General features: G+C 51.7%; 3 protein-coding genes across 4 annotated transcripts; 2 read left to right on the plus strand and 1 right to left on the minus strand.

The window, feature by feature from the left end:
- Positions 1–2,399, plus strand: H1-0 (H1.0 linker histone). The gene has a single exon (XM_067559456.1). It carries the CDS (start codon positions 437–439, stop codon positions 1,013–1,015), a length of 579 nt encoding a protein of 192 aa, XP_067415557.1. The 5' UTR covers positions 1–436; the 3' UTR covers positions 1,016–2,399.
- Positions 2,400–7,621: 5,222 nt separating this feature from the next.
- On the plus strand, positions 7,622–24,129 carry GCAT (glycine C-acetyltransferase). 2 transcript variants are annotated; one of them, XM_067559019.1, is made up of 9 exons: positions 7,622–7,864; positions 14,385–14,515; positions 15,646–15,747; positions 16,677–16,823; positions 17,186–17,340; positions 18,181–18,263; positions 18,662–18,833; positions 19,358–19,479; positions 24,032–24,129. In XM_067559019.1, the coding sequence occupies exons 1-9, from the start codon at positions 7,666–7,668 to the stop codon at positions 24,076–24,078; spliced, it is 1,158 nt and encodes a 385-aa protein (XP_067415120.1). In that variant the 5' UTR covers positions 7,622–7,665; the 3' UTR covers positions 24,079–24,129. The 2 variants fall into 2 exon arrangements, with proteins under 2 accessions (XP_067415120.1, XP_067415119.1); XM_067559018.1 differs by lacking the exon at positions 24,032–24,129 and adding an exon at positions 19,941–20,342 and having other exon boundaries at positions 7,631–7,864.
- A 736-nt stretch (positions 24,130–24,865) lies between these two features.
- LOC137160459 (noggin-like) lies at positions 24,866–25,773 on the minus strand. The gene has a single exon (XM_067559020.1). The coding sequence runs from the start codon at positions 25,771–25,773 to the stop codon at positions 24,967–24,969; it is 807 nt and encodes a 268-aa protein (XP_067415121.1). The 3' UTR covers positions 24,866–24,966.
- Between the last annotated feature and the right edge of the window lie 1,479 nt (positions 25,774–27,252).

Below are 27,252 nucleotides of genomic sequence, written 5' to 3' on the forward strand. Positions count from 1 at the left end.
GCTGCCTGGAGAGCCAGAGAGCGCACGGGAGGCGGAGAGGGAGGCAGAGCCGAGCCTGCTGGGGGGGACTGAGCCCCACCGACGGGGGGAGGGGCAGCCACTCAAGGCCTGACAGGGGGACACGGGCCCTGACTGACAGACAGGCGGGCGCAGGCTGGGCACGGCCCACGGGGGACCGACCTGCGGCGAGGCACCCGGGCCCGACGCCGCCCAGCGGACGCCGGTTGTGAGGGGCTGAGGCCACCAGCTACGCGCCGCAAGGAGGAGTCAGCCAGCCACCCCCAGCCTGGTGCCCGTCTCGCCCAACAGGCCCTCTGCCCGGCTGCTGGGAAAAAACCCTGCACGTGGCAAGAGCATCTGGGAGCAACTGGGAAGCGAAGCGGCGTGGGGAGTGCGGGGCTCTTCCGATTCCCTGTGTCAGGAGGGGAAGCAAACCATGACGGAGAATTCCACCTCGGCCCCTGCCACAAAGCCCAAACGGGCCAAGGCGGCCAAGAAGTCAACAGACCACCCCAAGTACTCTGACATGATAGTGGCCGCCATCCAGGCTGAAAAGAGCCGGGCCGGCTCCTCTCGCCAATCCATCCAGAAATACATTAAGAGCCACTACAAGGTGGGGGAGAATGCTGACTCCCAAATCAAGTTGGCCATCAAGAGGCTGGTCACCACTGGTGTCCTCAAGCAGACCAAAGGGGTCGGTGCGTCTGGCTCTTTCCGCCTGGCCAAGGGTGATGAACCCAAGAAGCCACCAGCCAAGAAAGCCAAGAAGGAAGTCAAAAAGGTCACGACGCCCAAGAAAGCAGCTAAACCCAAGAAAGCTGCCATCAAGTCCCCAGCCAAGAAACCCAAAGCTGCTGCGAGGAAAGCCAAAAAGAAGCCAGTGGCTACTCCAAAGAAAGCCAAGAAGCCAAAGACTGTCAAGGCCAAGCCAGTGAAGGCATCAAAGCCCAAAAAGGCAAAGCCATCGAAACCCAAAGCAAAGTCCAGTGCGAAGAAATCAGCCAAGAAGAAGTGAAGTGCAAGTGTGCGACCTTCTTTCTTGGACACTCTTCTTCAACTCTACTTCTGTAAATAGTTTTCTCCTTTATTCTCTTCTCTCTTTCTATTGCAACTTTATAAAAGACTGGACTATTATTCCCCTGAAATAGTTAAAATAATTCAATTACTAAAAAAAACCTCCAGTGCTGAGAGTTCTCTTTTAAGTATTATTGGTTTGTTTGTGTTTTCTTCTGTTGTAATCTTAGAGCTCTCTCTCTCTTTTTTCTTTAAATGTATGAAATACTTATTTGTGTTTTGGGAGTAGGGAGGGGGGATCCATGTTGGATAAAAGGGAATTGAGTTCCCAAGTTTCCTACCAGATCCAGAGTATCATACAGGTAATTTGGCTGTGCATGGAACTTAGCTTGCCCATGCCTGAGTGTGGGGACAAAGACCCCGAAATGAAGGGAGTCTGAGAACAGTAATGGTGCTGGGAGCTCTTGACCACATGGGATTAATTGCTGTAGCATAAATTATGTTTTCTTTAACATCAGTCTGCTGGTTCAGTATTTCCCATATTACTAATGACAGGGAGATCAGCTCATGGTGCATGTGGTGTGACTTCCCCACTCCAGGAAGAGGAATGGGTTGGTGTTGGTAATCTGTCCACCTACTTTGCTCTTTCGGGAGGAGGTTGGCTTTAAACTGGGATCAGTGGAGATTTTCTGGTGGGATCGGCAAAGTGGATTTTCCATATAAAAGAGGGATGGATTCACAGAAAATTATGGTTGATGACATTGAAGTGGAGACAGAGGGGGAGGTCAAATTCCCCCACCCCCCTCAAAAGAAATGAGAGAAAAAAGAGGTTCTGCTTCCAACAGCATGAGAACCATCATCCTAATCCCTTCAGAGTCAGTAATATCTTGTGGATTCAAGAAACAGGGCTAAGAACACCATCCCTTCAACACTGTTATGCTGGGTTCTCTGAGTGCTTTCCAACCCTGCAGTGCCTGCTTCCAGATCCATAGCTTTTTTCTGTAGCCATACATCTACAATAGAAATGGCACACAACCATTTCTTTAGCTGTGGTTCTTTTGATTGGTCGTTGGGGGGATAAAGAAATGTAACTGATACAGAATCTGTCAAAGTTGCTTTATGGAACTGGAGCTGTGTACTGTTACTGCTTCAGGTTTGGTGGGGTTTTTCTTGGGGGGAGGGCAGTGTGGAGGGGAAAATTTCCAATATTCCAGTAAAAAAAAAAAAAAGTATATTTGCTGTTTAAAACCAAGTGAAGATCTCATAGGATTGAAACCTGCTTGTTCATTTTATTTTGTAAGTGTAATTTGTGCAGGAAATGATTTGCTGTCTTTGTAATTTTAGAGTTTAAATCAACAACAGCAAATAAACAATAAATATATTGAGGAAGGCTGAAGTTTCCTTCATTCACTGTCTTCTTTAAATTCTTTAATATTTAAAAATACATAAACTGGGGGAGGGGGAGATGGGAAGAAGGAAAACATGGGGAGAAATGGTTATGCATATGTGCATGCATGGTTGGGTGGCAAAGTGTGACTCCTCTTCCAACTTGTAAAAACACTGGTAGCTCTCTGGTTTGTGAGTGGGTGCTGAAAGGGGCAAGGAAAGTTTGCTGGTGCCTGAGCTATGGATAAACCCTAGAGCATGGAGTATTGCACAGGTCTGAACAATTGAAGAAGGAGGGGAAGAAAGCTTCTGCCAATAAAAGGCAATGGTGATGAGCCATTTATGGCTATCTTGGAATGAACCAACAGCATTTCACCAGCATAATGCCACTGGATTTGCTGTCTAGGGTGGCAGACTGGGTGCCCCAGCCGGAATACCCTGAGCACAGAAAGTATCCAAATCACATTCCATCCTTCCTGATTTGTCAAATGGACTCTACCGCTGAAATATTGTCAGTGCATTGAAAGAATCTTTTACAGCATCCCAGCTGATTGTGAAAAAGCAGATTGGGAGGACACTGCCCAAGTATGCTGTTTCTGGGGACTATTCGTATAATTTTGCCAATGCTTTTCTGTCCGGACTTGCGCTAGCCTTTGCTATTCCAAACCTGGACTTCAGTGGCAGGTTTAACAGTAAACAAGGTCAGCAAATGCTGACCACCCCTGCTTGCCCGCTCCGTGCCTCCTCCCCCAGTCCAGGCTGCCCATCTCCCTCCCCAGAGCAACAAAAAGATGGGCCCTGGTGCAGGTTTATATTGTGGGCTTCCACATGTCCCACATTCATTAAACAAGCTCTTTCCCCAGCCCTACACTCATCCCTGCCTCTGTACCCCAGCTTTCCAAAATGCTCCCCTGTCCCCCCATCCCAGGCTCATGCTCTGCCATCTGCTCCCCTCTGGTTTGGGCCATCACGACTGCTCCCACCAAAGCCAGAACTGCTTTTGGAGGAGCCAGAGCCGTGAATCACGGCTGCTGTCACCACCAGAGTTGGAATCAGAGCCCCTAGGACAGCAGTTTCTAAACTGTGGGTCGTGACCCCCAAGTGGGGTCATTTCATCTTCATCAGCAGATGGGGTCACGGCAATCCCGAGCGTGCAGAGGAGGCCATTTTACAAAATGGCCTCCTCTGCACAGTGTGACCTCACATGCACCGTATGCATGAGGTCAGAGAGCATGGGGGAAGCTATTTTGCTCTACAAAATGAAATGGCATCCTCGATGTGTCATGACCTTTCATGTACTGTACACGCAAGGTCATGCAAGCCAGAGGATACCATTTTGAAAAGCAAAATGGCATCCTCCTTGTAGCATGACCTTGCGTGTACAGTGGTGTGAGGTCACATTGCAGGGAGGACACCATTTTTAAACTGTAAGTTCTGTGCTGTCTGGGCTAGTGGGAAACAACACATCTGAAAATGGGGTCATGCAGGGAAAATGTTGGGGAACCACTGTTCTAGGAAGAGCAGCTCACACTGGTTGCTGCTACCCACATTTAAATTTGGCCTGGTAATTGAAGGGGAGGAAGGGCCTCTGACCATTGGTGATCCTGCTAATCAGAATTCATGGCAGAGCCACCATTCTGGAGGCCACCTTCCCAAGCAAACTCAAAAGTGAGCAGTGGCTGGGGACCAGCGCATTGCTCTTCCTAGAGGTTCCAGCAGGATGCAAACAATGGCAGCAGCCAGGCTGGGCATATGTTGTGCGGCACAGCAGCGGTGAGCCTGCAGGCATCCTCCAAGCGTACGGACCACTGAGCAGCTGCGCTACCTATTCCTCTGCCTTCTGCCCCCTCCTACTCAATTCTGGGGCTCTACTCTCACAAGTAACTGAGTCAGTCACCATGGCAATGGGCCCCCGCGCTGCTTCATAGCAACTGCATGGGTTGCATTGCATGTCTAACATCACTGCTGGCCATCAGCCCTGGGATCCCCATCCCACCCACCTGACCGATCCTGCTAATGCTTTTGCAAACTTCCCACAGCATTTGAGCATGCCCAGCAGTGGTGGGTAGTAGAAGGAATTTCCTACCCTATCCTGCAGGGTTGCAGCCACTGGGCATGCTTCATTAATGGGGCTGCTGTTGGGAAATGTAGTTTGTTTCTGTAGCCTCCTCTTGCTGTGGGACACTGAGAGGCATGTGTCTGCCTGTCGCAGCCTATCCCATAGCGCTCTCCCCAGCCATCCCCACTCTAGTTCTGCCTATCACTGCTAGATTCTGCAGAGACAATCAACATACTTTTAGGACTATGCTCACAACTGAAGGATAAATTAAGCATCACAAAAATACACTTTATTTAGACCTATACTTCCAACTTAGTTATTCTCATACTGGAAGAGGCCTGCAAATGAAAACCATAAATACAAATACAAGTCCAGTTTTAGAAAGAAAAAAGAAAGATATTGTTATTACAAACTGCCTCCAGAGATTCTCAGCAACGGAAACATTTTGTAAACTTCCTGCTCAAGCCTGGCAGCCTGAAGTAGGCAAGTCAAGAACTGCATATCAATTCAGCAAGCATGAATCTGGCATTGTGTCCAGGTTTAAGTTAGGAAAACGAGTAGTGCAGTACCATTAAAGTTGCACCTGTAATAGTAGCTGATGATATTTCCAAAGACACTTTGCTTGGAACCAGCACAGCTAAAGACCCTGCTACAAACCAACAAAGCCAAAGATACCATAGATGAGCTTAAAACCAAAAACCCCAAAGATCCTGTAGATGAACATGTCAACAATGAAGCAGATCAAAGTTGTCTTCCTGCTCCAATAGGTTTGAAGTTCCCATCTGATAAAAGTTGCTTTCCATATTCAGTTTATCACCTGTCCTATTGTGTGTGCTTGCATGCATTGGTTCTTGCCAGCCCACTGAAAGTGATATGCCAAATGTACAGTTTCCTTTTTTCCTACAAACTGCCATTTTTTCTTCAAGCAGCGTCTCTGTGGGTGCTCCACTCTAAGCGTTTAGTGTGTCCTCGTGTCCTGGATCGGAGATTTCTAGGGTCACCTAGAGTATAGCACATCTCGAAGAACCTCAGCTACTGCACATGGTGAGTAACCTTCTCTAGCATACCCATATTTTTTGGATTATACCTACTGTGATATTGTTGGTTGTTCGGGGATACAGAAACTCACAAATCAACGTGGGTAGCAAGTTTCAGTGATGGGGAGAACATGCTAAAGTCAATGTCTGTTAATGGGAGGAGCCCCTGCAGACATATGCAGTCATGTGGCAGTTCTATAGTTCACGAACGCATGCATAGTATCAATGCATGTTTTGATAAATAGGCATCTGAAAATATTAGGAAATGGCAAGTACTAAAAATATTGCTTAACACAGTCAAAACTTTAGCTAGTTTATGTCTTCCCTTCCACAGCCACCCTGAAGCGTTGGAGACAACAATTGCGGTATGTACTTGAGCATGATTAAGCTATTTACCAGACATAATACAGCTTTTGCCCACATATCAGTGACACCACGAGAATCAAATACTTGAGAAAAACAATTACTGGTGAACTTGAGTCTTTTGGCATCAGAATCCAGGAGGCGTATACTTAATAGCTGCAGACATACGTTTTTTATGGTCATTGCATTAACCATGTTGATCAAATAGCCATTTTGCTTCACTGTGTTAGTATTGACCATACTGAAGGAAAAGTAGATATAAAAGAGCATTTTGTAAGCTTTGTGGCAGTGAGGCACATGCTGCATCTTCGTGTGACCAGTTACCTAATATTTTAATCTGCAAGTATGGATTAGACCCCAAATACATGTCTGGACAGGGGTATATGATGAAGCCAGTGTTATAACTGAGGCTCGTGCAGGATTGCCAGCAAAAATGAGAGAATATCTTTCAGGCAAGGGAGACAACGTGTACGCGCCACATGTTCATGTTCATCAAATTAACTGAGTTTTGGTGCATGCTGCTGAAGAGAAGGCCAGTCCAGCCCTGAAGGTTTTCTTCACAAATTTGCAGGAAATATATAAATGTTTTGCAGACTCTAACCGTCAATGGGAAAAACGAATGATTAAGTCTAAAATTGAAACTCTTGCTTGAGAGAGTACAGTTTTGCAAAGAGAACTTGATAGTGCACTTAAGGCCCCTGAAGAAGTTGGCAGGATTGATGCGGCAGATGAACGTGAAGAGGCTCCTGAAGAAACACACAGCCCTTTTCATCTAAAGGCACTCCGCAAGACTAAGTGGGCAGCTTGAATGAAAACCACTGAGGCAATGATAGTAAATTTTCAGAGTATAATCAAATGCCTGGAAGACGGAACTGTCATTGAACACAGGCACAGTGAGGACATACGTCAAGCAAAAAGCAACCTACCTTTGACAGGCTGGATGTTCTATGGCAATCTGTTATAGTGCCATGTGTCAAAAGCTCTGTGTGTTCAAAACTATCACAGCCATGGCTGAGTGACCTGGCTCTCCTTAAACTTGAGAAAGACGAGACTGCAAGACTGGAGCTGGGACAGCACCATAGAACAATTTGCCCAGGAAAAGCGTTGCTGTGATGCATGGCTCCACTACAGGGAAACACACAAGCCAATACAGATTGGGTGAGATTTCACTTTTGTTTAGGCCTGTGACTTTGGGTTGGGGTTTTGGGTGATAAAAACACCTACGGTGACATGACCGCTGAGCCCTAGGCAGCGTGTTTGTTGGCCACGCTCTGACCCTTAAATCAGCCCCTACCTGGACCTCAGTCTTTATGACCTTCTGCAGCTCCTGCTATTTATTCCCTTCCCCTCCAACACCCACAACCCTCTGTCCCTACATACAGCTCTTGGCCTGCAGTCCCAGCTGTCCTTTCCAGTCCTGAGATGGCCCGCCTAGCTCACTGCCCCTGTACTTCAGTCCTGCCCTGGAGTAGCCATTTGTAAGTACAGTTATGAGACCCACGCAGCGCTGGGTCAATGCCCCTCAAGCCTTGGGCTGAGATCACCAAGTCCGCACCTGGGCACGTTTCACTCACCGTCCCGACCCGTCCTGCCAAGTTTTCGCCAGCCCCACGCTCTATTTTATAGGGTCAGCCGCGTCCCCTTAAATAAGCTTTGTCGCTGATTGGTGCGACTGTTGCTACTTTCTGATTGGCCGGGTCGGGTTCCACCTCCGCCGCATGCTTCCGAGCCGACCTGTCCCAGCACGCTCTGTGTGTCTTCCTTTTGTTGCCGCCTGCTTCAGGCATCTCTCTCTGAGCCGGAGCAATGTGGTGCAGCCGTCTTCTGAGCTACCCCCTCTCCCAGGGGCAAAGCAGCTCCTCCAGGGCCAGGGCTGCCCTGGCCCAGCTCAACCACGTCCTGGAGGCTGAGTTAGAGAGCATCCGAGGAGCTGGCACCTGGAAGAGTGAGAGGATTATAACATCAAAACAAGGTCCATATATCCACGTGGAAGGCAGCAGAGGAGGTACGTACTGCAGGGCTAGCTATTGCATTAGTGACCGCTCACGGGCTCCGTGCTGGCTAGAGAGCAACAGGGGGAAGGCCAGGAGAGACACACAGGGCAGTTAGTAAAAACCATAGAGGATCATAGAATATTAGGATTGGAAGGGACCTCAGGAGGTCATTTAGTGAGTCCAACCCCCTGCTCAAAGCAGAACCAACCTCGCTATGAGAAACTCCAGATATATTTAAGATCATTTAGGGGAGAATGGAGCACTACTGGCAGATGAAATTCAGCTTTGATGTTCATCAGGTAATGAACATAGGTCAAAACAGTCTGACCATATGCTGATGGTCTGAGGGGGGAGGAGGCAGGAAACACCCCTATAGGTGTCAAACCTGGGTAGAGAATCGTGGATGCATCTGCTGTTAAAAATGTGAACATTATTATTGAGTGTATTTTTTTAAAAAAAAGATATGGGAAATATAATATTATTTCAGGAACAACCATCCCCACCTCCCTCTGTTGCATTATGTTTTCAGATTACGAAAGAGGTAGCTGAGATTGAAACTAAAGAAGGGCAATGAAGATCGATGGGTCATGTCGGATAGAAGTTACACCAAAAGATAACAGAACGAAGGATTGTTTAAATTAGATAGGAGAAGTGTTAGCAAAGATGTAAAGTGGCTTTGTCGGGCTAAAATAATGGTTTTTTTTAAAATGTAAAACAAGAACTATTGAACATCTTGTTTAGTGGACACTGTTTTTACGCTTGTTTATTTTTTATATTTTTCTCTGGTTGGACAATAATGTTAGATTAGCCAATTTTAGTTTTGTTTCTAGTCAATTTATCTTTTGGGTTCTGCACAAACACCTGTTGCAAGGCTTAGTTTTTAAACATAGTATGGGGCTTTTAATTTATTTTTGTGTTTTTATTTGAAACTTTCTTTTTGAATTAAAAACCCAAACCAGTTCTGTGGGTGTTAGTTTTTCTAATAGATCATTTTTTTTTGTTTTTTAAATGTCAATTTTGGGCCTAATTTGACCTGACTCTGTCCCTAGAACTGACATATTTATTATTATGAGGACTACAGTGAAAAATGTTCAGATGCTTCCTTTTTATGCAGTCCCATAATATGAGAACAAGGGCTCACGTGGTGAAGTTAATGGCAAGTAAATTTAAAACAAGTAAAAGGAAATACTACTTCGTAGTGTTTGTAGTCCCACCTGTGGAATCCTGGCTGCTGGATGTCACAGAGTCAAATACTGCAACTGGAGTATTCAAAAGAAGAGTTGGATGATTTGATGACCAATAACAACATTTGCGTTTATGCCAGTTAAAAGGCTCTAAGGCAATCAAAACTCTCACTTCAAGAAGCAGAGTGATCACTACAGGGATTAGGAATGAATTTGTTCCTTATTTTTAAGGCTTTTTTTGGATGACAAGTGCAAGGCAGTTGTATTTATAAGCACTTTGGAAGATGCATTCTTCACTTTTCTGAAGATTTCTTGTGTGACCTCAGGCAAGTCACATACTCTTCAGACTTGAAATAAGGTGGAGACAAGGTGGGTGAAGTAATACCTTTTATTGGACTGACTTTTGTTGGGAAGAGAGACAAGCTTTCAAGCCACACAGAGCTCTTCTTCAGGTCTGGGAAAGATACTCAAAGCATCACAGCTAAGGGCAGGTCTACACATGCACTGATGCAGCTGCGCTTCTGTAGGGCGTCTGGTAAAGACACTCTAAGCTGATGGGAAAGAGCTCTCCCGTTGGCTTAATAGCTCCACCTCTGGAAGAGGCATTAGCTAAGTTGGTGGGAGAAGCTTTCCTGCTGACATAGCTCTGTCTACAGAGGGAGTGGAGTGGGGTGGGTTAAGGTTGGCATAACTACGTTGCTCAGAGGTGGACTTTTTCACACCTGTGAGCGATGTAGTTATACCAAAGTAAGTATATAGTGTAGACCCAGCCATGTCTACACTACAGAGTTAAGTTGACTTCAGTTATGTCAATGTTCATAAGTCGCTTTCATAACATCGGTTGAGCACGTCCGCACATTGCTCTTTTTGTCAGTTGAGCATGTCCACAGACATTGCTTTTGCAGCGACAGAGAGCATTTATCGTGAGTAGCTCTCCCACTGTACAACTCGCCATCCTGTGCCACTGTGAGCACAGTGGACCGCGGTGCATCATGGGGATGTGCTCGCCGTCCCATGATGCAGTTCTTTCCGTCCCATCATTCCATGGGCTTTCGATGTTGTTTTGCGACGTTTTTCAACAGCTCCTGTAAACTGTGCGCCGGCCATCTCTGCCTGACAGCGTGGATCCCTAGCTGCTGACCGTTGTGGTGATCAGCATTATGAACACAACTCAGCTCGTCCTGCATGTACTGCAGGAGCTGTGAGACAGAGAGGCAGTGATGCCTGCCCTGCTGTCTGCCATGGAAACAACAGCTGGAAACAGATTGCTGCTGGCATTCACACAACAGCTTGCTACGGTGGACCATTGGTACTGGGCTTGGGAAACAAGCACTGAGTGGTGGGGTCACATCATGATGCCTGTATGGGATGATGAGCAGCGGCTGCAGAACTTTTGGATGTGCAAAGCCACCTCCCTGGAACTGTGTGGGCGCTCACCCCAGCACTGTGGCGCAAGGACACCAGAATGAGAGCAGCCCTCACTGTGGTAAAGCGCATGGCGATTACTTTGTGGATCTAGCAACTCCAGACTGCCAGTGGTGAGTCGCGAATCACGTTGGAGTTGGAAAGTCCCCTGTGAGGGTTGCCGTGATGTAAGTGTGCAGGGCCATTAATCGCCTCCTGCTACAATGGACTGTGATTCTCGGTAATGTGCAGGAAATTATCCATGGCTTTGAGGCAATGGACTCCCTAACTGCAGCGGGGCGATCGATGGAACGCACATCACAAGTTTGGCCCCCGACCACCTTGTGGCAGAGTACGTCAACCAACAGGGCCACTTCTCCAGGGCCTTGCAGGCGCTGGTGGATCACTGGGACTGTTTCACTGACATCAATTCGGGGGGAAGGAAGGCACATGATGCACACGTCTTTCGGAATACTGGACTGTATAGAAAGCTGCACAGTGCGACTTTCTTTCCAGACCAAAAGATTCCAACGGGGGATGTGGAAATGCCCATATTGATCCTGGGAGACTCTGCCTACCTCTTCGGGCGCACCTCACCTCTAGGACCATTTGCAAGCACTTACTTGCGCTGATTCTCTGCCACACTGCCAGCTCTCTCCTTCTGAAGCCACCTGGGGAGTGGGCTGCCCCCTGCACCGGGGTCCCTTGGAGTGCTGGGGCCACCAGGTGGGGAGCAGGTGCTTTGCTGCTCCCCGAGCTGCTTGACCCCTGGCTCCGACATCCAGGACAGGACGCTCCTCTGGACCTGCGCCGCCAGATGGTGCCCTGTGGCCCTTCCGCGCCCAGCACCAGTCCCTGCAAAGGCCTGGTGCGAGGGTTTTGGGACTCTTCCCTTGAGGCCCCTCCACCTCCACCCACTACTCACGCCTCTCGGGGGAGGGAGCCAAGCGGGAGCAGAGCCTGGGGTGGAGTGTGGGCAGGGCCTCAGGGAGGGGGTGGGGTCACGTCGGTGTCGCCCCGGCCTGGTCCCCACAGGCAGATGTCACATGCCGCCCAGGGCTCACAACCGTGAATCACAAAAGTTACATGCGCCTATTGCTCACTGTGCCTTGGCCAGTACATAGGTCAGCGCAAGTCCCAAATATGGTGAGTTTTGTGGGGAGGGGGAATGGACAAGAAGGGACAGAGGGTGGTTTGCGAAGGAGGTTACTAGAAGTGGCTGGAGAGCCTATTCTGAATATTAGCACCCTTTTCCACAGGCTTAGGTAATCAAACCCGATATCTCACTCCTAAGGGTAACCCAGGATGCAAGGGTGCATCTCCTGCATGTGTGTGGCTTCAGACCGGCTCCATATGCTGCTCGCCTTTGTGCCACTCTGGTCCTTGCAGAAATAATTGCCTGGTGGTGCGGCAAAGTTTCCTACAGCAGAGGGAGAAACGAGGCAGCTCTCCCAAGGAACCTTCAGCAGAGGTTTGCAGAATACCTACAGGAAAGTTTCCTAGAGATCTCTATGGAAGATTTCCAGGACATCCCCATGTGCACTAACAAACTTTTTCACCATGCCGTCCCCCCACTGCATAGATGGACAGGCTGTTCTTAATTTCCGTCCTTTATCCCTCCAGTAGCATGTAACAAAGTACATGAGAGCTCAGTCTCCTCTCTCCGTGCAGTATCAAAGCACAATGAGCACTTACAGGAGCTCCCCTCTCCTGCATTCTGCACGCCAGAGCTGGAGTGCTGGGACTGGCTAGACCCCTCCAGAGTAGAAAAGAGGTCCTGACTTACTGCGCCACCGGACGGCCCTGCCGTGTGCTCCACATTGTCCTCCAGCTCCACTTCCTCGTCTGGGTTGAGTGCGCTGGCCGCTGCCTTCAGTCCCCCAGAGGTATCCATGGGACTCTTGGCAGTGGAGGTGGGGTCGTGGCCGAGGATGGCGTGCAGCTCCCTGTGGAAGTCGTGTATCTTCGGTGACGCACCAGAGTGACGGTTGGCCTCCCTTGCCTTGTGGTACGCCTGCCTCAGCTCCTTGATTTCTGCATGACACTGTTGAGTGTTCCTCTCGTGTCCCTTCTCCTGCATGCCAATTGCAATCAGCCCTTAAGTATAGCAATTACTACGGCTGGTGCGAAGCTGCAACTACACAGCCTCCTCATCCCATGCCTAATGAACACAAAAGGTGTTTTTGTTTTTGTAAACATGGTTTGACCCTGTCTACACTGACTGGTTTATTTGGATGGCAAACTCTTTAGGCCAGACTATTTCCTGCTGTGTGTGTATGTACAACACCTAGCACAATAGGACTCTGATTCTGTCTGAGACCCTTGGCTGCTACCATCATACACATCCCAACAGAAATGATTAACATTGGTCCTGATCCCATGATGGCTGGGATCTCCCTGATGGTGAAAGATTGGGGGATGTGTCAGTGTCAGTTTCTGAATGAATCCCATTTTTGTTTTGTGAACACCTGTTGTATTTCAACCTCCATTTCGAATGTAATCTTTAGTATGGCTTATAGCAGTCAGTCTGTGGCAGGAACTTGACCCCACATCCAAAAACTGTCTGTCTGCAAAGCTGTGACGGAGCAATCAAGGGCCATCGGCACTGAACTGTGCCCGACTGGAGCAAAGGGGGTATGTGTGTGTGGGGGGGTGTTTCTGGCAGAGCCAATGTTGAACGACTCTCTGCCTGGAAGTTGGCGGTGGGTGTTGGAGTATGGCAAATCCCCAGAGGAAGAGCAGGGACAGAAAAGGCACCAGAGGCTGTCTTAAGACATGCGGTCTAAGCCAGAAACAGAAGGAGAGAGTGGAGGTAGGGGGGAAGTGTGGTTTCCCCTAAAGGACTTAAACCAAATCCAGGACTCACAGGCTGGAGGACGCTGAGGAGCCTGCGTTCAGGAAGTTTTCTTTGTTTGTTTTGTTTCCAGAGATCTGTAACTCTTGAGCTTTTTAAGAATAAAGCGTGTGTGAGAAATTCCTTTGCCAAGCCTGGGTGGCCTTGCTCTGCTGCCATGTTGTCCCTGGAAGGGTTAACTAGAAAAACAAACAAACAGCGGTCTTGCAATCGGGTGGGATCCGGGGGAAGGTGTCTCAGCAACTGGTGTCTCAGGAGGGCTGGGACACTCGTTCCTGGGTCTCTCTCACTGCCCACGAGGGGTGTCAGATATAGGGGTCTGCACCTGAGAGTATGCCTGAGAGACCCAGTGGTAGGAACGGTGACCAATCACTGCCCAGACCCAGGGAGCTTAGCAGCACATGGGATTCATGGTTTGATCCGGTCACAATTGACTGGAGTCTGTTCAGAGAGCAGGACTCTGTTGTGACCTTGAGTTTTCTAGTCGCGGCCGGGAGGAAGTGATATCTGCTCATGTTGTCATCTAAGAATTGGTTTGCCTACCTTTATTTATATATATATATATATATCCCTGAGTTTTCAGATTTTCATCCTATATACAAAAAACAACGTGACCAGAAAAAGCCAGGATTTTAGCATTGTAATAGAATCAGCCTTTTTTTTTTAAAAAAAAAAAACAACCAGTAAAACCTGAAACTCAGCCTGTCTGTTAGAATACCCAAACTACTTCTGAAGCATCAGGTTGTGTGTCTCCAGCTGGATGAAGATACCAGATAGACAGATCCTTATTGCCATGCCTGTGCTGCTGTGAGGAGAGAGACAGAGGAAAGTGTCTAAGCTGTTATGGTGATGGTTCATTTGGAAGCAGTTGGGCTTATCTACTTTTCCCCTGTAATAAGGCCAGGGGCACGCTGGAAATGTGCATCACAGGAATGTTTCCATGGTTCCGGTCACATACCTGACAGCTTTTGGTGTGTTAACTTCAGGCCTGTTATTGGCTGAGTTTTGCTCGATTGTCTCGCTGCATCAGGGGGTGGGTAAGATTTATGTGCATTGCTCACTCCTTCCTGCCCTCCTCCTCCTCTGCAGGCATTCTGAATTTCTGTGCCAATAACTACCTGGGGCTCTCCAGCCACCCTGAGGTGATCCGCTCTGGACTAGAGGCCCTGGAGAAGTTTGGAGCTGGCCTCAGCTCTGTCCGTTTCATCTGCGGGACGCAGGTATGGGTGGGGCTGTGATCCTTTCCCTTGAGCTAAACCATGCTCTTCCCTTGTGCTGCCTGTCACCGACACTGAGCCACACTGCTCCTGAATGAAACCAAGCAGGGTGCTGTTAGGTGTGTTGTTTGGGCTAGCCTCTCCTGGCTGGCTGGCTTCTCTGTTCTAGCCCCTCTTTGCTCTCCTCTTCCTTCCCTTTCTCCCCTACTTGTTTCTCCTTTCCTCTCTATCTGATCTCTGTCCTCCTGTCCCTCTCTTCATGTATGCGCTGTCCCCACCCTTCCCTTCCCTCCTCGCTCTGTTCTCAACGTTGATCCCATCTGCGTGAGCCTGACCCCTCCACTCCAACAAATAACCAGGTCTCCACAAAGGCTTCTGGGAGAAGGCAAAGCTCTCACTCCCACTTTCTTGCATATGAATTAGCTGCCATTCTCCATGATCTCTTCCCAGGATCTTAATTTCCCCCACCCACCCCCAAATCAATCTCCTATCCACCACCGAGAAAAGAAGCCTTCAGGTTTGCCTCCATAGTTACGTAGAATAACAGTGGAGGCATCCTGCTTGTGTGCTTTTCTTTCTCTGAACACTTATCAGCACATGCCTGTCCACACAGACACACCTCTACATGCCTAGTGGTACACATGGCCTCATGGACACACCCCTACATGCACTGTCAGTTTAAGGATATAAAATAGGTTTTCTGGTTAAACCAATAAACCCCCAAGACTATAAAAAACTGAGGATCTGTAGTTACAAAATACATGCTCCAAATTTCCCAGGGCCAGACCTGCAGCTAGACTAACTTGAGGTAGCTTCCATGGCATCAGTGACGCTACCCCAATTTACATCAGCTAGGAATCTGGGTTCTTTTTGTAGCGCTTACTTTTTGGGGCATCGTCTCAGTTGAAACTATAAGTGACTCAGCGCAAGGCATCTGTCCGCGTTGCTTTGGAGACTTGTGACGGGTTTGTGGTATCAAAAATTATAACCACATTTTAGGTTCCTTTGTGAGAAAACTTGTCTGGAAAAAAATAGCTAACCCATGCAAAAAACATGGAAAGCAGGGAACTCTTGCTGTACCATTAGTTATGTTAATAGGAGCCCCTCACTCTCTGTCCTTGCTTTCTGTCTAGACCATACACAAGAACCTGGAGGAGAAGATCGCTCGTTTCCACCAGAGAGAAGACGCCATCCTCTATGCCAGCTGCTTTGATGCCAATGCTGGTATCTTTGAGGTTCATAGTGCATGTGTTGTGCTTTGTATGTAGGGAAAAAAGGGGGCAGCAAGGGGTAGGACAACACAGGCAACAAGCCAGGCTCCCACGCAGGTGTATTCTGCTGATGAACACATTTCCTGCTGCAGGTTGCAAGCTGAAGTTAAGGGAGAGAGGCTAGGGAGAGAGAGAAGGCCCAATGGCTGGGGGCGGAGTGTATCCTAGAAGCAGTGCTCTCAGACAGGGAAGGGATGGTATGTAAGTGCCATGGAGCTTTCTAGTCAGCCTTCATCTCCTCCTCCCTAGGAGGGTGACCATCCCACCGAATCCTAGGTTTTGTGTGGACCCAGCTGTCTCCTCAGAAGGACCCATCACGACTGGCCACCTTCTGCAAGCCCCCAACCTCCCCAGCCTGAGCTCTAGGGACCCCCTCGTGTGAGAGTTCAAAAGGGATGCAGCCCGCTCCACCTCAGAAGTAGGGGGGGCGGCTCATGTGCACTGGGGAGGGTGGCTGAGGCCTGCAGGGGAGGATGGGCAGCCCCTTGCGGGTGCATGATGATGGCGAGGATTCCTGACATGTGGGTTGCGGGGCGACTGCTCCCAACCTAGGCCCAGCCCTGGTGGAGGAAGTCAGTGCCTCTTGGAGGGTTGGTGGCGACGTGGCTCCTGGAACAAACAGCACAAAGAATGCAAAGTGAGAGGCACCAGCTCAGGAAAGGGGCTGAGAGCCTTAGTGGTGTGTCCCCTGACACGAGGAGAGATGTGATGCCCTGGCACGGTCCCGTCAGCAGCCTGGCCACCAATAAGATGCAGAGGGTTCTGGTGGTCGGATAGTGAGGATGCTGAGCCAGGAGTTGTGGTGACACCTATCCACGCAGCATTTTGCCGTGTATCTAGCGAGGACACTCCCCCCCCGTAACTCACCGCAGCCCACTCTTTGGGCCCCACAGGCGCTGCTGACCCCAGAAGACGCGGTGCTGTCGGATGAGCTGAATCATGCCTCCATCATTGACGGGATCCGCCTGTGCAAGGCCAATAAATACCGCTACAAGCACATGGACATGCAGGACCTGGAGGCCAAGCTGCAGGATGCACAGGTACAAAGACATGCTCTCCCCACCGCTGGGAGTGCACTCAGTCTGTGACCCATGGCCAGTCTAGGGGCAACATGCCCATCCCCCAGAGGATATCCTTGCCATCTCCTAGAGGAGTAACCCCCTCTGGCCAGCACTCGAAGCAACGTTGCTAGGCTCTGGGGAGAATCCAATCCTTTGCTCGTTGGCTGGAGGACGCCTGCCATAATGTGAGCTTGAGGGCTGGATGGAGGGGAACCGGTGGGTGGGAGCCATCTATTCATGTGCCGGGAGCACTAGACCCCAGTCTCTGTTTTCTTCCACATTTGCTCAAGCTGTTGTCTTTACCCACAGCCCTTTGCAGCCTGACACGCTCTCTTCCACAGAAACACCGCCTGAGGCTGGTGGCAACCGATGGTGCCTTCTCCATGGACGGGGACATCGCCCCACTGAAGGAGATTTGTAGCCTGGCCCAGAAATACCAGGCCCTCGTCTTCATCGACGAATGCCACGCCACTGGCTTCCTTGGGCCCAATGGGCGGTAGGAGACCAAGCCTTCCTGCTACTCCCACATCTCACTCTTGGGGGCTAGACCAGACATGGCTTTGAATGTGGGGTTTCTTTCTTGTGGGGCCAAGGATCCTTAGCACCACCAGTCCTTGAAGGGATCCCCACCTGGCCATTGACCCTCCCCTCCATTCACACCCCCTTATGAGAGGGTAGCACCCTCCTTTCTACACAGGTCTTTGTGTCAGGGAGCGGCGTAACAGGGGTGGGCTCAGATTTGGGGGATAGCATTCTCTGGGGCTGTTGGTGGGCAGAGGCCTATTTGGAGCATGCTCGGAGGGGCCGTGTCTCTCTTCTGACTTACTAAACCCCCAGTTTGCCATGTACAGGAAGTGAGAGTAGCCTGTACTGGGGAGGGATGAGAAGCCCATGCTCTGAGCCCCTGCAATCGCTCCTCCAGGGCTGTTTCTCCCGCAGGAGGCTACCTCGCCCCATCTGCAGAGAGACCTCCCTGGAGAGGGCCAGCCAAGCTGACGAGGCGTGCTTCTGTGGTGTACTTCCTGCTGCTTTACACTGCTGCAGGCAGGGCACGGCCTTCCCCTCCCACAGCGCCACGCTTCAGGTTCCCACAGCCTAGACCCACGGCTACAGTCATGGGTCTGCCCATCCTTCGTTGTAGCCCAACGCTGTTGGTGGGGATGCAAATGGGTAGCGGTGCCCGTGGCGTTAAATTGGCGCTGGATGTGTGCCTATTCCATCAAGACTGGGGAAACACCAGAGCAGTGCTGGGAGGAGAGTGGTAGTGAATGGGGGTCAGGCCACAGCACCCATGGCACAGCCCCCAAGGCTGATGGGGCGTGCTCTCTCCTCACAGGGGTACTGATGAGCTGCTGGGAGTGATGGACCAAGTGGCCATCGTCAACTCAACACTGGGGAAGGCGCTTGGAGGAGCAGCAGGTTCAGATATTCACCTTCCTGGGTCCTTCCCTTTATGCATGTCCCTGTACCTAAGAGCTCCCCATAACCCCTCTGCCATTCTGCCCCCCTTCTTTTAACATCCCGAACCGATGGCGAGCACAGAGATTTGGACGGGAGGTGAAGGGACTGGACCCAACGAGGGTCCCGGCAGCAGGGTTAAGGGGGCCTCGCAAGCCCTGCCATGTGCACCCTCCAGTGACCCCCCCTTGGGGGAAGTCACGCCTGGGGACCCAAGAGGGAACCCACAGCGAAACTAACCCACTGGGATTCCAGGCGCTGCTGCCTGTGGTAAAGGGGTGGCTTTGTCCATGGGTCCTGTTGTTGGCTATTCCTCCCCGTCCTCCATGACACTCTGTTTCTGTCTCCTCCCCCTGCAGGTGGCTACACAACCGGCCCCAAAACCCTTATTGACCTGCTGCGCCAGCGCTCCCGCCCATATCTCTTCTCCAACAGCCTGCCTCCCGCCGTGGTGGGCTGTGCTTCCAAGGCCCTGGACCTGCTCATGGAGAGCAATGCCATTGCGCAGTCAATGGTGGCCAAGACCAGGCAGTGAGGGCTGAGGATATGGGATCCTTTCTCCTGGGAACCCCTGACAAGCCCCTTTCTCCATATGGTCACTTCCCTGCCCATCTCACACCCCCCCTTGTCCCGCAGACTCCGTTCTGCTTAGGAGTGAGTTGTCTCTGCTCGTTTATCCATCCTTTCCCCATGGCACCATCTGTGGTTTCCATGGAGATGGCTGTGATATCACAGATGTGGGATTACCTAGCACGAGCTCCAGCATCCCCCACATGCCGCATACCAGTCTGGATGCGGTAGCAGCCATGTGTGCCAGCGTGGCACAGCAGACCTTGCCACGGGGCCTCCGAGGGGAGCAGAAGATAGGAGGGGCTCTCGGAGGAATGGTCCTTTCCACACCCAGGGTGGGTGGTGCGGCGTTTGATCCTGGCCATGGAGGGGGGGCTGGGATTGTGCAGAGCCATGCTGGTGCCGGAGCAGTGGGCTGACACGGAGGGGAAGGGCTTCCCAGGGCAGGGATGATGTGTTCCTCTTCTCCCACCCCTCCACTGCAGGTTCCGAAGCAAGATGGCTGCAGCTGGCTTCCGCATCTCGGGGAATGATCACCCCATCTGCCCTGTGATGCTGGGCGAGGCTCGGCTGGCATCCATGATGGCTGACGACTTGCTGGAGAAAGGTAAACCTGGAGAGGGCTGGGGCTGTCCCGTGGTGGCCACATGTGCAGATGAAGGGATGGCCTCTAATCTTCTTTCCCTTTCCCTATCTTACTCCAGGGCGGGTAGCTGTAGGGGATTTTCTGTGCCTCCTCAGCGCCTCCAGCAGTGGAGAAGTTCCCCTCCCTAGTCATTCCCTGCCTCTGCTTTGCTATGGGGCTTTGCAAAAGAAACTTTCCCCATTCCCACCACTTGCTGGGGAGCACATACACCATTCGCCCTACCCATCGCTTTCCTCACAGCTGTGTAAGGGGTGACCCACAGTAGAAAACCAGCATGGAGTTGTGTGCTGCTCTGTCTGATTCCTGCTTACCGGGGGAGGGAGAGAAAAGGAGCTCAAGGACCCCTGAAGACCGCCTCCCACCAGTAAAGAAGCCCCAGTATTCATGTCTGCCTCACCCTTGCATATGACTCGCATCCCCAGGCATTTATGTCATCGGCTTCAGCTACCCTGTGGTTCCTAAGGGGAAGGCACGGATCCGGGTACAGATCTCCGCTGTCCACAGCGAGGACGACATCGACCGGTGCGTGGAGGCCTTCACAGAGGTGGGGCGTAAACATGGGGCACTGCCCTGAATAGCCAGCTAGCACGGGGCATGCGGTGAGGCCCTTCCAGCCCACGAGCAAGATTGTGCCTAAGTTGGGGAAGAACCCATAACCAGAGTGATGCTCAGACAGTCGGATGTTAAAGATAAAGGGATCCTGGCTACTGGGAGACATTGGCCGCCATAGTGGGTACAGTGATGGAGGGATGGTTTGGTGGTGGTCTCTTTAGAGTGGCTCTTCATGTTACAACACACATTAAAGATTCAACCAAGAAATCAAATCAGTACAGACAAGCGTCTGGATTTGACTCTCCCATATGTGGCCTGCAATCTGTTCTTTCCCTCCTTCCCACTGCTGTCTGCAGGGTGGGGAGCCTGGAGGGGGAAAAACGGTGTTTTTCCCCTGAAAACTGTCTGGGTCCGGGGGGTAAAATGCCCTTGTGTCACTGGCTCAGGAAGTGAAAGTCTGCAGTTAGTAATCGTTGTATGTTTAAAGGGCATGATTCATCTTCACATAAATGGGCTGGAAAACCAGTACATCTGTCCCCCAGGGAATTCTGCCAGTGCAGCGGGTTTTCTTGGGCAGAGTGAACCTCTCTGCCTTACGCAGTGGCGCACCACCTCATTCTAACTGCTATAAAGGCCCCATTATCCCTGAGTGGGATGTGAGTGCCACTGTAACGAGGGGTTGAGTCACTTTCCTCTCTTTCTTAATTTCAAGCCCTTACCCACAAGTCCTCGTCCCTGGTTTCAGGACACTTCACCTCCCCTGTCTGTCTGGCAGCAGGAGCTCTCCTGTTCTCTCTGCAGGAGGGAGATGGAATGCAGCTCAGTAGGTAGAGCAGCAGCATTGTACCCCATGGCCTTCTGGCTTCACGGCAGGACTAGGTCACAGGTAACATGGGTTGGGTTGGGGACAGGGTTCTTGGTGCAGTTCTTACCTGTAGTCTGTAAACAGTTACCATCCAGTAGAGGGCGCTGCTGCCCCACATCTGTTCATAGAGCAAGGCTGTGGCGAGAGGGGAGTTCAGGGAGGCTGTGTTTTCTCTAGGGGTTAAGGAGATTATTGTCTTTGACAACAGAAACCTATAATTTTGATTCATCAGTTGCAATTATAACGAGCCAGAAAACATGTAGCGAGACCGGGCCCTGGGATTTGTTCTGTCAAGCTCTGTGAGCGATTCTCTTTGCGGGAACCAGACGTGAACCCGAGACGCCCCGCGGGAGAATTTTTCGCATCCTCGTTGCTCTAAATCAGAAACCCCCCGCTTGTGTGTGCACATGCGTGTGCTGTGTGTCAGCACCACTCAGCAGGGCAGGGCAGGGCCGCGCTAACATTAGCTGGTAGCGAATCCTCCCTGCATCCCTGGGAGCTGTCGGGGGGAAGTGCTGCTGCCTCTCTAGGGAGCAAGGGGCAGCCCCCAAGCTAAGGAAGTGCCGGCCTATGCGAGGCCTGTAAAGTTGGTCCCAAGCCCCTGAACTGTAACCAGCAGCAAGCAGGGAGTCACAGGGAGATATCTGAGGCCAGATGGTGCGTGCTCAAGGCAGCCCACTGTGCTTAGGAGATGGGCAGCTGTGTTCTGCCCCAGCTGAAGCCTCTAGATGGTCTTATTAAGGGCAAGCTGTGACTTTTCTCTTGGCAATTCTATCTCAAGTGACGTGGTATGGAAATTAGTTCGATGCGCTTGTCAGACTGCCACCAAGACACCTGTAAAAAGCGACTGGAACAGGGAGACAGAACTACCCCCACTTTGTCTCCACTAGTAGCTGTTGCTACACAAGAGGCGCCAGGAGAAAGCACGCGGTTAGCAGAGCCACAGCTGGACGGGGTAGAGTCATTACTTTCCTATTACTTTTCCACGTAAGCACTCACTGCAGTGGCCACTGGGCGCATGAGGGTGAGATGAGAGGTAGTCGGGGGCCTGGGAAGGGAGCTATCCAGGAGACGATCTCTGCTCAACTGTGGTCTCGGCCATGGAAAAAGAACGTGAGTTGCCCTGTTTTAAAATGAGAGGGAGGCTAAAGGATCAGGAAAACGTTTGCTCCCTTTCCCAAAAGGCTCCTGCAGGAGCTCTTCCCGTCTGGTAAGCTCTAGCCTTGTGAAAATCTCCAGTCAACAGCCTGCTGCCACCAGCCCCAGCTGACTCAGAGCAAAACCCCTACCCGGGGGCATCCCTAGCTGAGAGGAGGTAAGCATGGCAGCACCAGCATACACAGAACAAGCCAAGTGTGTCTCATGGCCACAGAAGATGATGGGAAGTTGCCTGCCTCTCGGGTCCCCTTGTACCCTGAAACCAGCAGGGAGGGGCTAAGCCACATGGTGATTTCCTCAAGGTGGGGTGCTTTGAGCTCCTGAGCAATGTTTACACCATCTTTGTCATCTAAACCAGTTTTATCTCCTCACAGACTATCTATTGCTGCCCCTTTCTCCCTAAGAGAGGTAGAACATCTAGCCCCAGGCTTGCCCCTGCAGCTGATGCGCTTTCGTGAACTTCAGCACCCATTCTGTTCCAGTCCTGGGCTCCCACACAGTGCCCCTCAGCCCTGGCTGGTAGTTCTCCCTGCTATTCTAATCCAGCACCCATGTCAGCTCTGCTCCAGCAAAGCCAGGGGTATTTGCTGAGCCAATGCATGGAGGTTGATGGTGGGGGAAAAAGAAGGTGGACCAAGGGAGCAAACCAATCGTGGAGGAGGAGAGAGCCAGTGCCCACTTCCCTGTTGCTAAAGTCTCCCCTAGTAACAAGACCTCTGCCCTGTGCCTCCTTCCTCAAGTGGCCCAGTTTAGCCTCTTCCCCCTCAACTGCCAATCAGCTCCCCAAGTCCCACCATTGCCCCTTAGCCAAACCGGTCCCCATGAGAAAAGTTTGACTTTACTAACTGCCTCTGCCACAATTGCCTCCTCTATCCCTGCTGGCTTCTCACTCCCCTTTAGCTGCCAAGCCCTTTGTCTCCATCCACATCCTCCCTAACAGCTGCTCTGATTCAAAACCCAATTCTGCAGCAAATTGCAGCTTCTGCAGCAGCGTGAGCAAAATGAGACCTTGGGAAATCAAGGGGTTGTAGACATTAATTGTTGCAAACGAATAATGCCCTCACTGTTGATTGTGGGAGTTGTGTTAATATTTAATTCACTGCAAAGCTCTGGTTCTCAGGATTTCCTGGTGTGTGTCTCACTGCTATAGATGCTGCAACTTCTCACAGCATTCAGCCCTGTGCACCACAGAAATCAGAAGGTGCTTACTGCTCCACAGACTACACAAGGTCATGGCCATGCAGCCCCTGCTATTCTAGTCTAGGCCTCTCCACAACTCTGCTGACGCAGCTCAGGCCTGATTTGCAGCTCTCTCCCTCCTTTGCAGCACAGTCCCTTTCAGCCCTCTGAGCTGCACCAGTGAATCTTGATCCAGGGCCCCAGCGACTGTATTCCTGACTTGCCTGGGTTTGCACACGTGCACCCAGTGTAGCTCAATCAGACTCTGCAGTTCCCCCTGCTCTTCCAGTCCCGTGGAGAGACAAAGACAGTCAGGTGTCTTTTAGCAGGGGTTTGGTGCTCTGGATTGGGCTGAGATCTGCTGAGCTCATTTCATTAGTAATGCTAAGGCAGCAGTTGAGAGCAGGCCTCCAGAGTCCCATTAACACAGGGCAGTACTGAGCTGCAGACAAGCATTTCACAGTAAGAAATTTGGGTCAGGAGGCACAGACCAAGCCCTATGGGAGAGCAGGGCTTGACTCAAGGGAGCTGTGGCGACTGTTGCAAGCACGGAGATGAGAAGCATAGGGCTGCTTTGAGTTCATTTGTTTGAGCTATGTCGGGAAATGGAGCCGACCCTATCCCAAGTCCTTCACAGCAGATAAATTGCTAAAACAACAGGCACACACAGGGACTCCCTGTGTCAACAACTAACTGCTGCCCTTCCTCCTGGAGCTGGCCGCCTCGCACTCCCTCTGTTTCTTTTTGCCTCTCTCCCAGGTAACGGAGAGGGGACAAAGGGAGCAGAAATGACCCCACTTCTGTGAGTCCACTCCAGTGCCCAGCCAAATTCATGGGAAGGTTCCCATACAATCAGTGGGCTATAGTTCTGGCCCATCTACAGAACCCACCTGCTACTGCCAGGGGGAACCCATCAGCACCAGGAGCCTTGGTTTAACAGAGCAGCATAGCACCCACTTCCCTTTAGAATTAGCCTTGCTGGCACAGCATTGGGGACACGCCCATGTCCTGAAATGAGGATTTGAACCTATGACCATAGCCCATAAGCAAAGCCACAGCAGGCTGTGCCACTTAGCCAAGCAGACTTTGCTATCAAAGAGATCAGTTTGGCTCCAGCTAGATATTAAACCTCACAAACTCCTACAAGTTCTGATTCTGTATCTTTATTTCTCCACACAAACAGCAGGGCTTCCTTTTGGTAATAATCGTAGCCAGCATTTCCATAGCACCTTGCCCCCATGGATCCCAAAGCCTTTGTATTATGAATCTAAACCTGAGATGACTATTGGTGCCTCCAGTTCCCATTGCACTGTTCCTGGCTTCATGGATATGGGAGGGGATGCCAAGTTCTGACTCCCCCTCTCTGAAAATTTATAGGGATCCCCAGCTTTTCACAGACTCAAAACTTCCTCCAAGAGGGGGCTTGATCCCAGCTGTAGTAGAGGGAGAGGAGTGTGTCTCTGCAGTTTCTTGCTGGTCCGAGAACATCGGTAGGAGACTCCTAGCTTTATCTGCACGAGGGAATGCAGGTGGGGTCATGCCATCCTCTGCTCAGCCTCTCAAGCCCTGGCTGTGCAGGCAATTTCAAGCTGCTGCAACATGATAGCAAACCCCTTAGGGAGTACTGAGGGGGCAATGCACTCATGACACCACCCCTCCAGTGGGAGAAGAGCCCCCTGCCTCTCACTGTCCTATTACCGACAGGAGCACTTGCAAGCAGACACGACTGGGTAGGGGATCTGTCTCCAGGTGCATTGCTGGAGAGTCTTGCCTGTGCCAATGGCTGTGTCCCTGCTCATCCAGCAGTGCCAGACCAGGAGCTTGATGTGGGTGAACTGGGCAGGACGGCAGGTCATGCCAGGAGGCCAGGAGCAGCCAGTGTGGGAGGTGTCACACTCCGTGTGGCGGACCCAGCGTGGCCAGAAGACAGGCCCCAGATCCACCCAGGATGAGGTCAAATGGCAAGTGGCGCTGTCCACCAGCCACTGACGGAGGCGGTGGGTGACAGCTCGGCTTAGGTTGCTGGCCATCCCCTCCTCAGGGAGCAGCAGGACAGGGAGCTCCACATTCTCAGCCTCCTGCAGCAGCTTCTTCCGGTAACGGCTGGTGCCATCAGCCAGGTCCTGGCTCAGGGTGCCCAGCTCCTCCAGGCTAGTGTTGCGGCCTTGTGGATCCTGCGGGGACATCCAGAAGGGGTCGTATGAGGGGCCCAGCAGCTTCAACAACCGAGGGGCCCTGAGATGCTTGGGCTTGGGGGAGTAGTGGTAGTCGCCGGGAGAGAGGGACAGGCTGTACGGTCTCACAGGGGCAGACGGCTTGCTCCGGATGAGGTGGACATCAGGATCAGGCAGGGTCATCTCACTGATTTTCTCAGGCAGCGAAAGGTCCTTGCTGAGAGGAAGGTCTCTCTCCTGGGAGAGAAGCGAGGCTCCAGAAGGAAGAGGCCCCTGGGCCCAGCTTCCCAGCAGCAGCAGGGAGACGAGACATGCTCTGACTTCCATGATGGGTGCAGCTCCTTCAGGGCTCCCCTGGTGTGTGTCTTGAAGCAGGCTGGCTTTCTGAGTTCCCTCCCTCTACCTCTCTGGTTATCAGTGGATCCCTTTGGCCGAGAGAAATCCTTCCCCTTTTCCCTAGTTACAGAGTCTGATGCCAGACACTGCTGCACACAGAGACACAACCAGCTATTCAAAGGGACACCCTCCCCCCCAGTGTGGGTGGATGGGTGGGCGTTGAGCAGGCTGTACAGGGCAGGTGATGCTGGTTGCAATGGTGGGGGCACGGGTGGTTCTGGGTGTTAGGAGTACAGTGAGTTCTGCTGGATGTAGAACCACAGTAGGTGCTGCTGGGGTTGCATGGGGTGGTGGGTGCTGCTGGCAGTGTAGGGGAGTTGCATGGTGGAAGGGGGTGATTGGGGATGTAAAGCTGCTCCTGCGTGTTGGGGTCCAATGAGCCCTGCTTGGCGTAGAGGGCCGGTGGGCATTGCTGAGATTGTGAGATGCGGTGGGCACAGCTGGGGAAGTGGGGCTGTGCCGGGGTGTGCTGAGTGTTGGGGGAAAGCCCACGGATAGGCACTGATGAGCAGAGTTAGCCAGCAGGCAGCACCAAGGGGTGGGGGAGTGGGAGACCATGAGACCAGTAGCCATGCAGACTGGATTTGAATGGCTGCTTGCCTCCGGGCAGGATTGATCCTGGCCACTCGAGAAAGCTCCCTCCTATATGATGCTGTGCTGCATCCATTAGCCCAGCACCCCAGCATGGGACTGGGCCCTTGGAGAAGGGAGAGATGCGGGGAGGGTGTTAATTGCTCATCCTCCCGGGCACTTGCCTCTCCCAGCAGCGATTGTGTATTCCACAGCGAGATGGGGAGAAACAGCAATTGAAAGAGACTTTGGATTCCTCCCACCTGAACCCCCTTTGGGAGCGGGGGGAAGACAGGAACTCCCCACTTGTCTCATTCCCATGGTGACAAGAGTCCTGGGGTCAGCCACCAGACACACAGCCTTTGGGGGCCTACATCTCCCTCCCTTGCTGCATTAGAGTCCAACCCTGCGTGTTCAACTAGCCTAGCCAGCTGCAGGCACCTGGGGGGCTGGAGTCCTTGCACACCGCATTCCCTCTGGTGGGAGAGCGCCAGGCGTGAGCTGGGATCATGATGCCCTTGGTGCTCCAGCCTGTGTCCACCGCACTGCAGGGACCACCGCTGCTCTGCCTGCGACCCCTGGCTCCCATCCAAACGCCTCCCCGTCCCACTCATCAGCTCTAGCCCCTAGCCTGTGTTCCCGGCTGCCTGCGGGACATCTCACCCCCCTCTGATTGCCCCAGGCCCCTTATTTCCCGTGGGGGCTGTGGGGACTGGGCCAGGGCAGTGGGTCTCCACAGAGCTGCATGCCCTGCCCCTGGGGGATTGTCTGCCCTGGCCTTGGCTGAGCCACCAGCCTCCTGCGTGGAGGCCGCCCTCGGCCCTTGCAGAGGAGTGGAGT

This window comes from Emydura macquarii, unplaced genomic scaffold (assembly GCF_026122565.2).
Source record: "Emydura macquarii macquarii isolate MOO-44397 ecotype Brisbane River unplaced genomic scaffold, CSIRO-AGI_Emac_v2 contig_2205, whole genome shotgun sequence".
NCBI lineage: Eukaryota > Metazoa > Chordata > Testudines > Chelidae > Emydura > Emydura macquarii.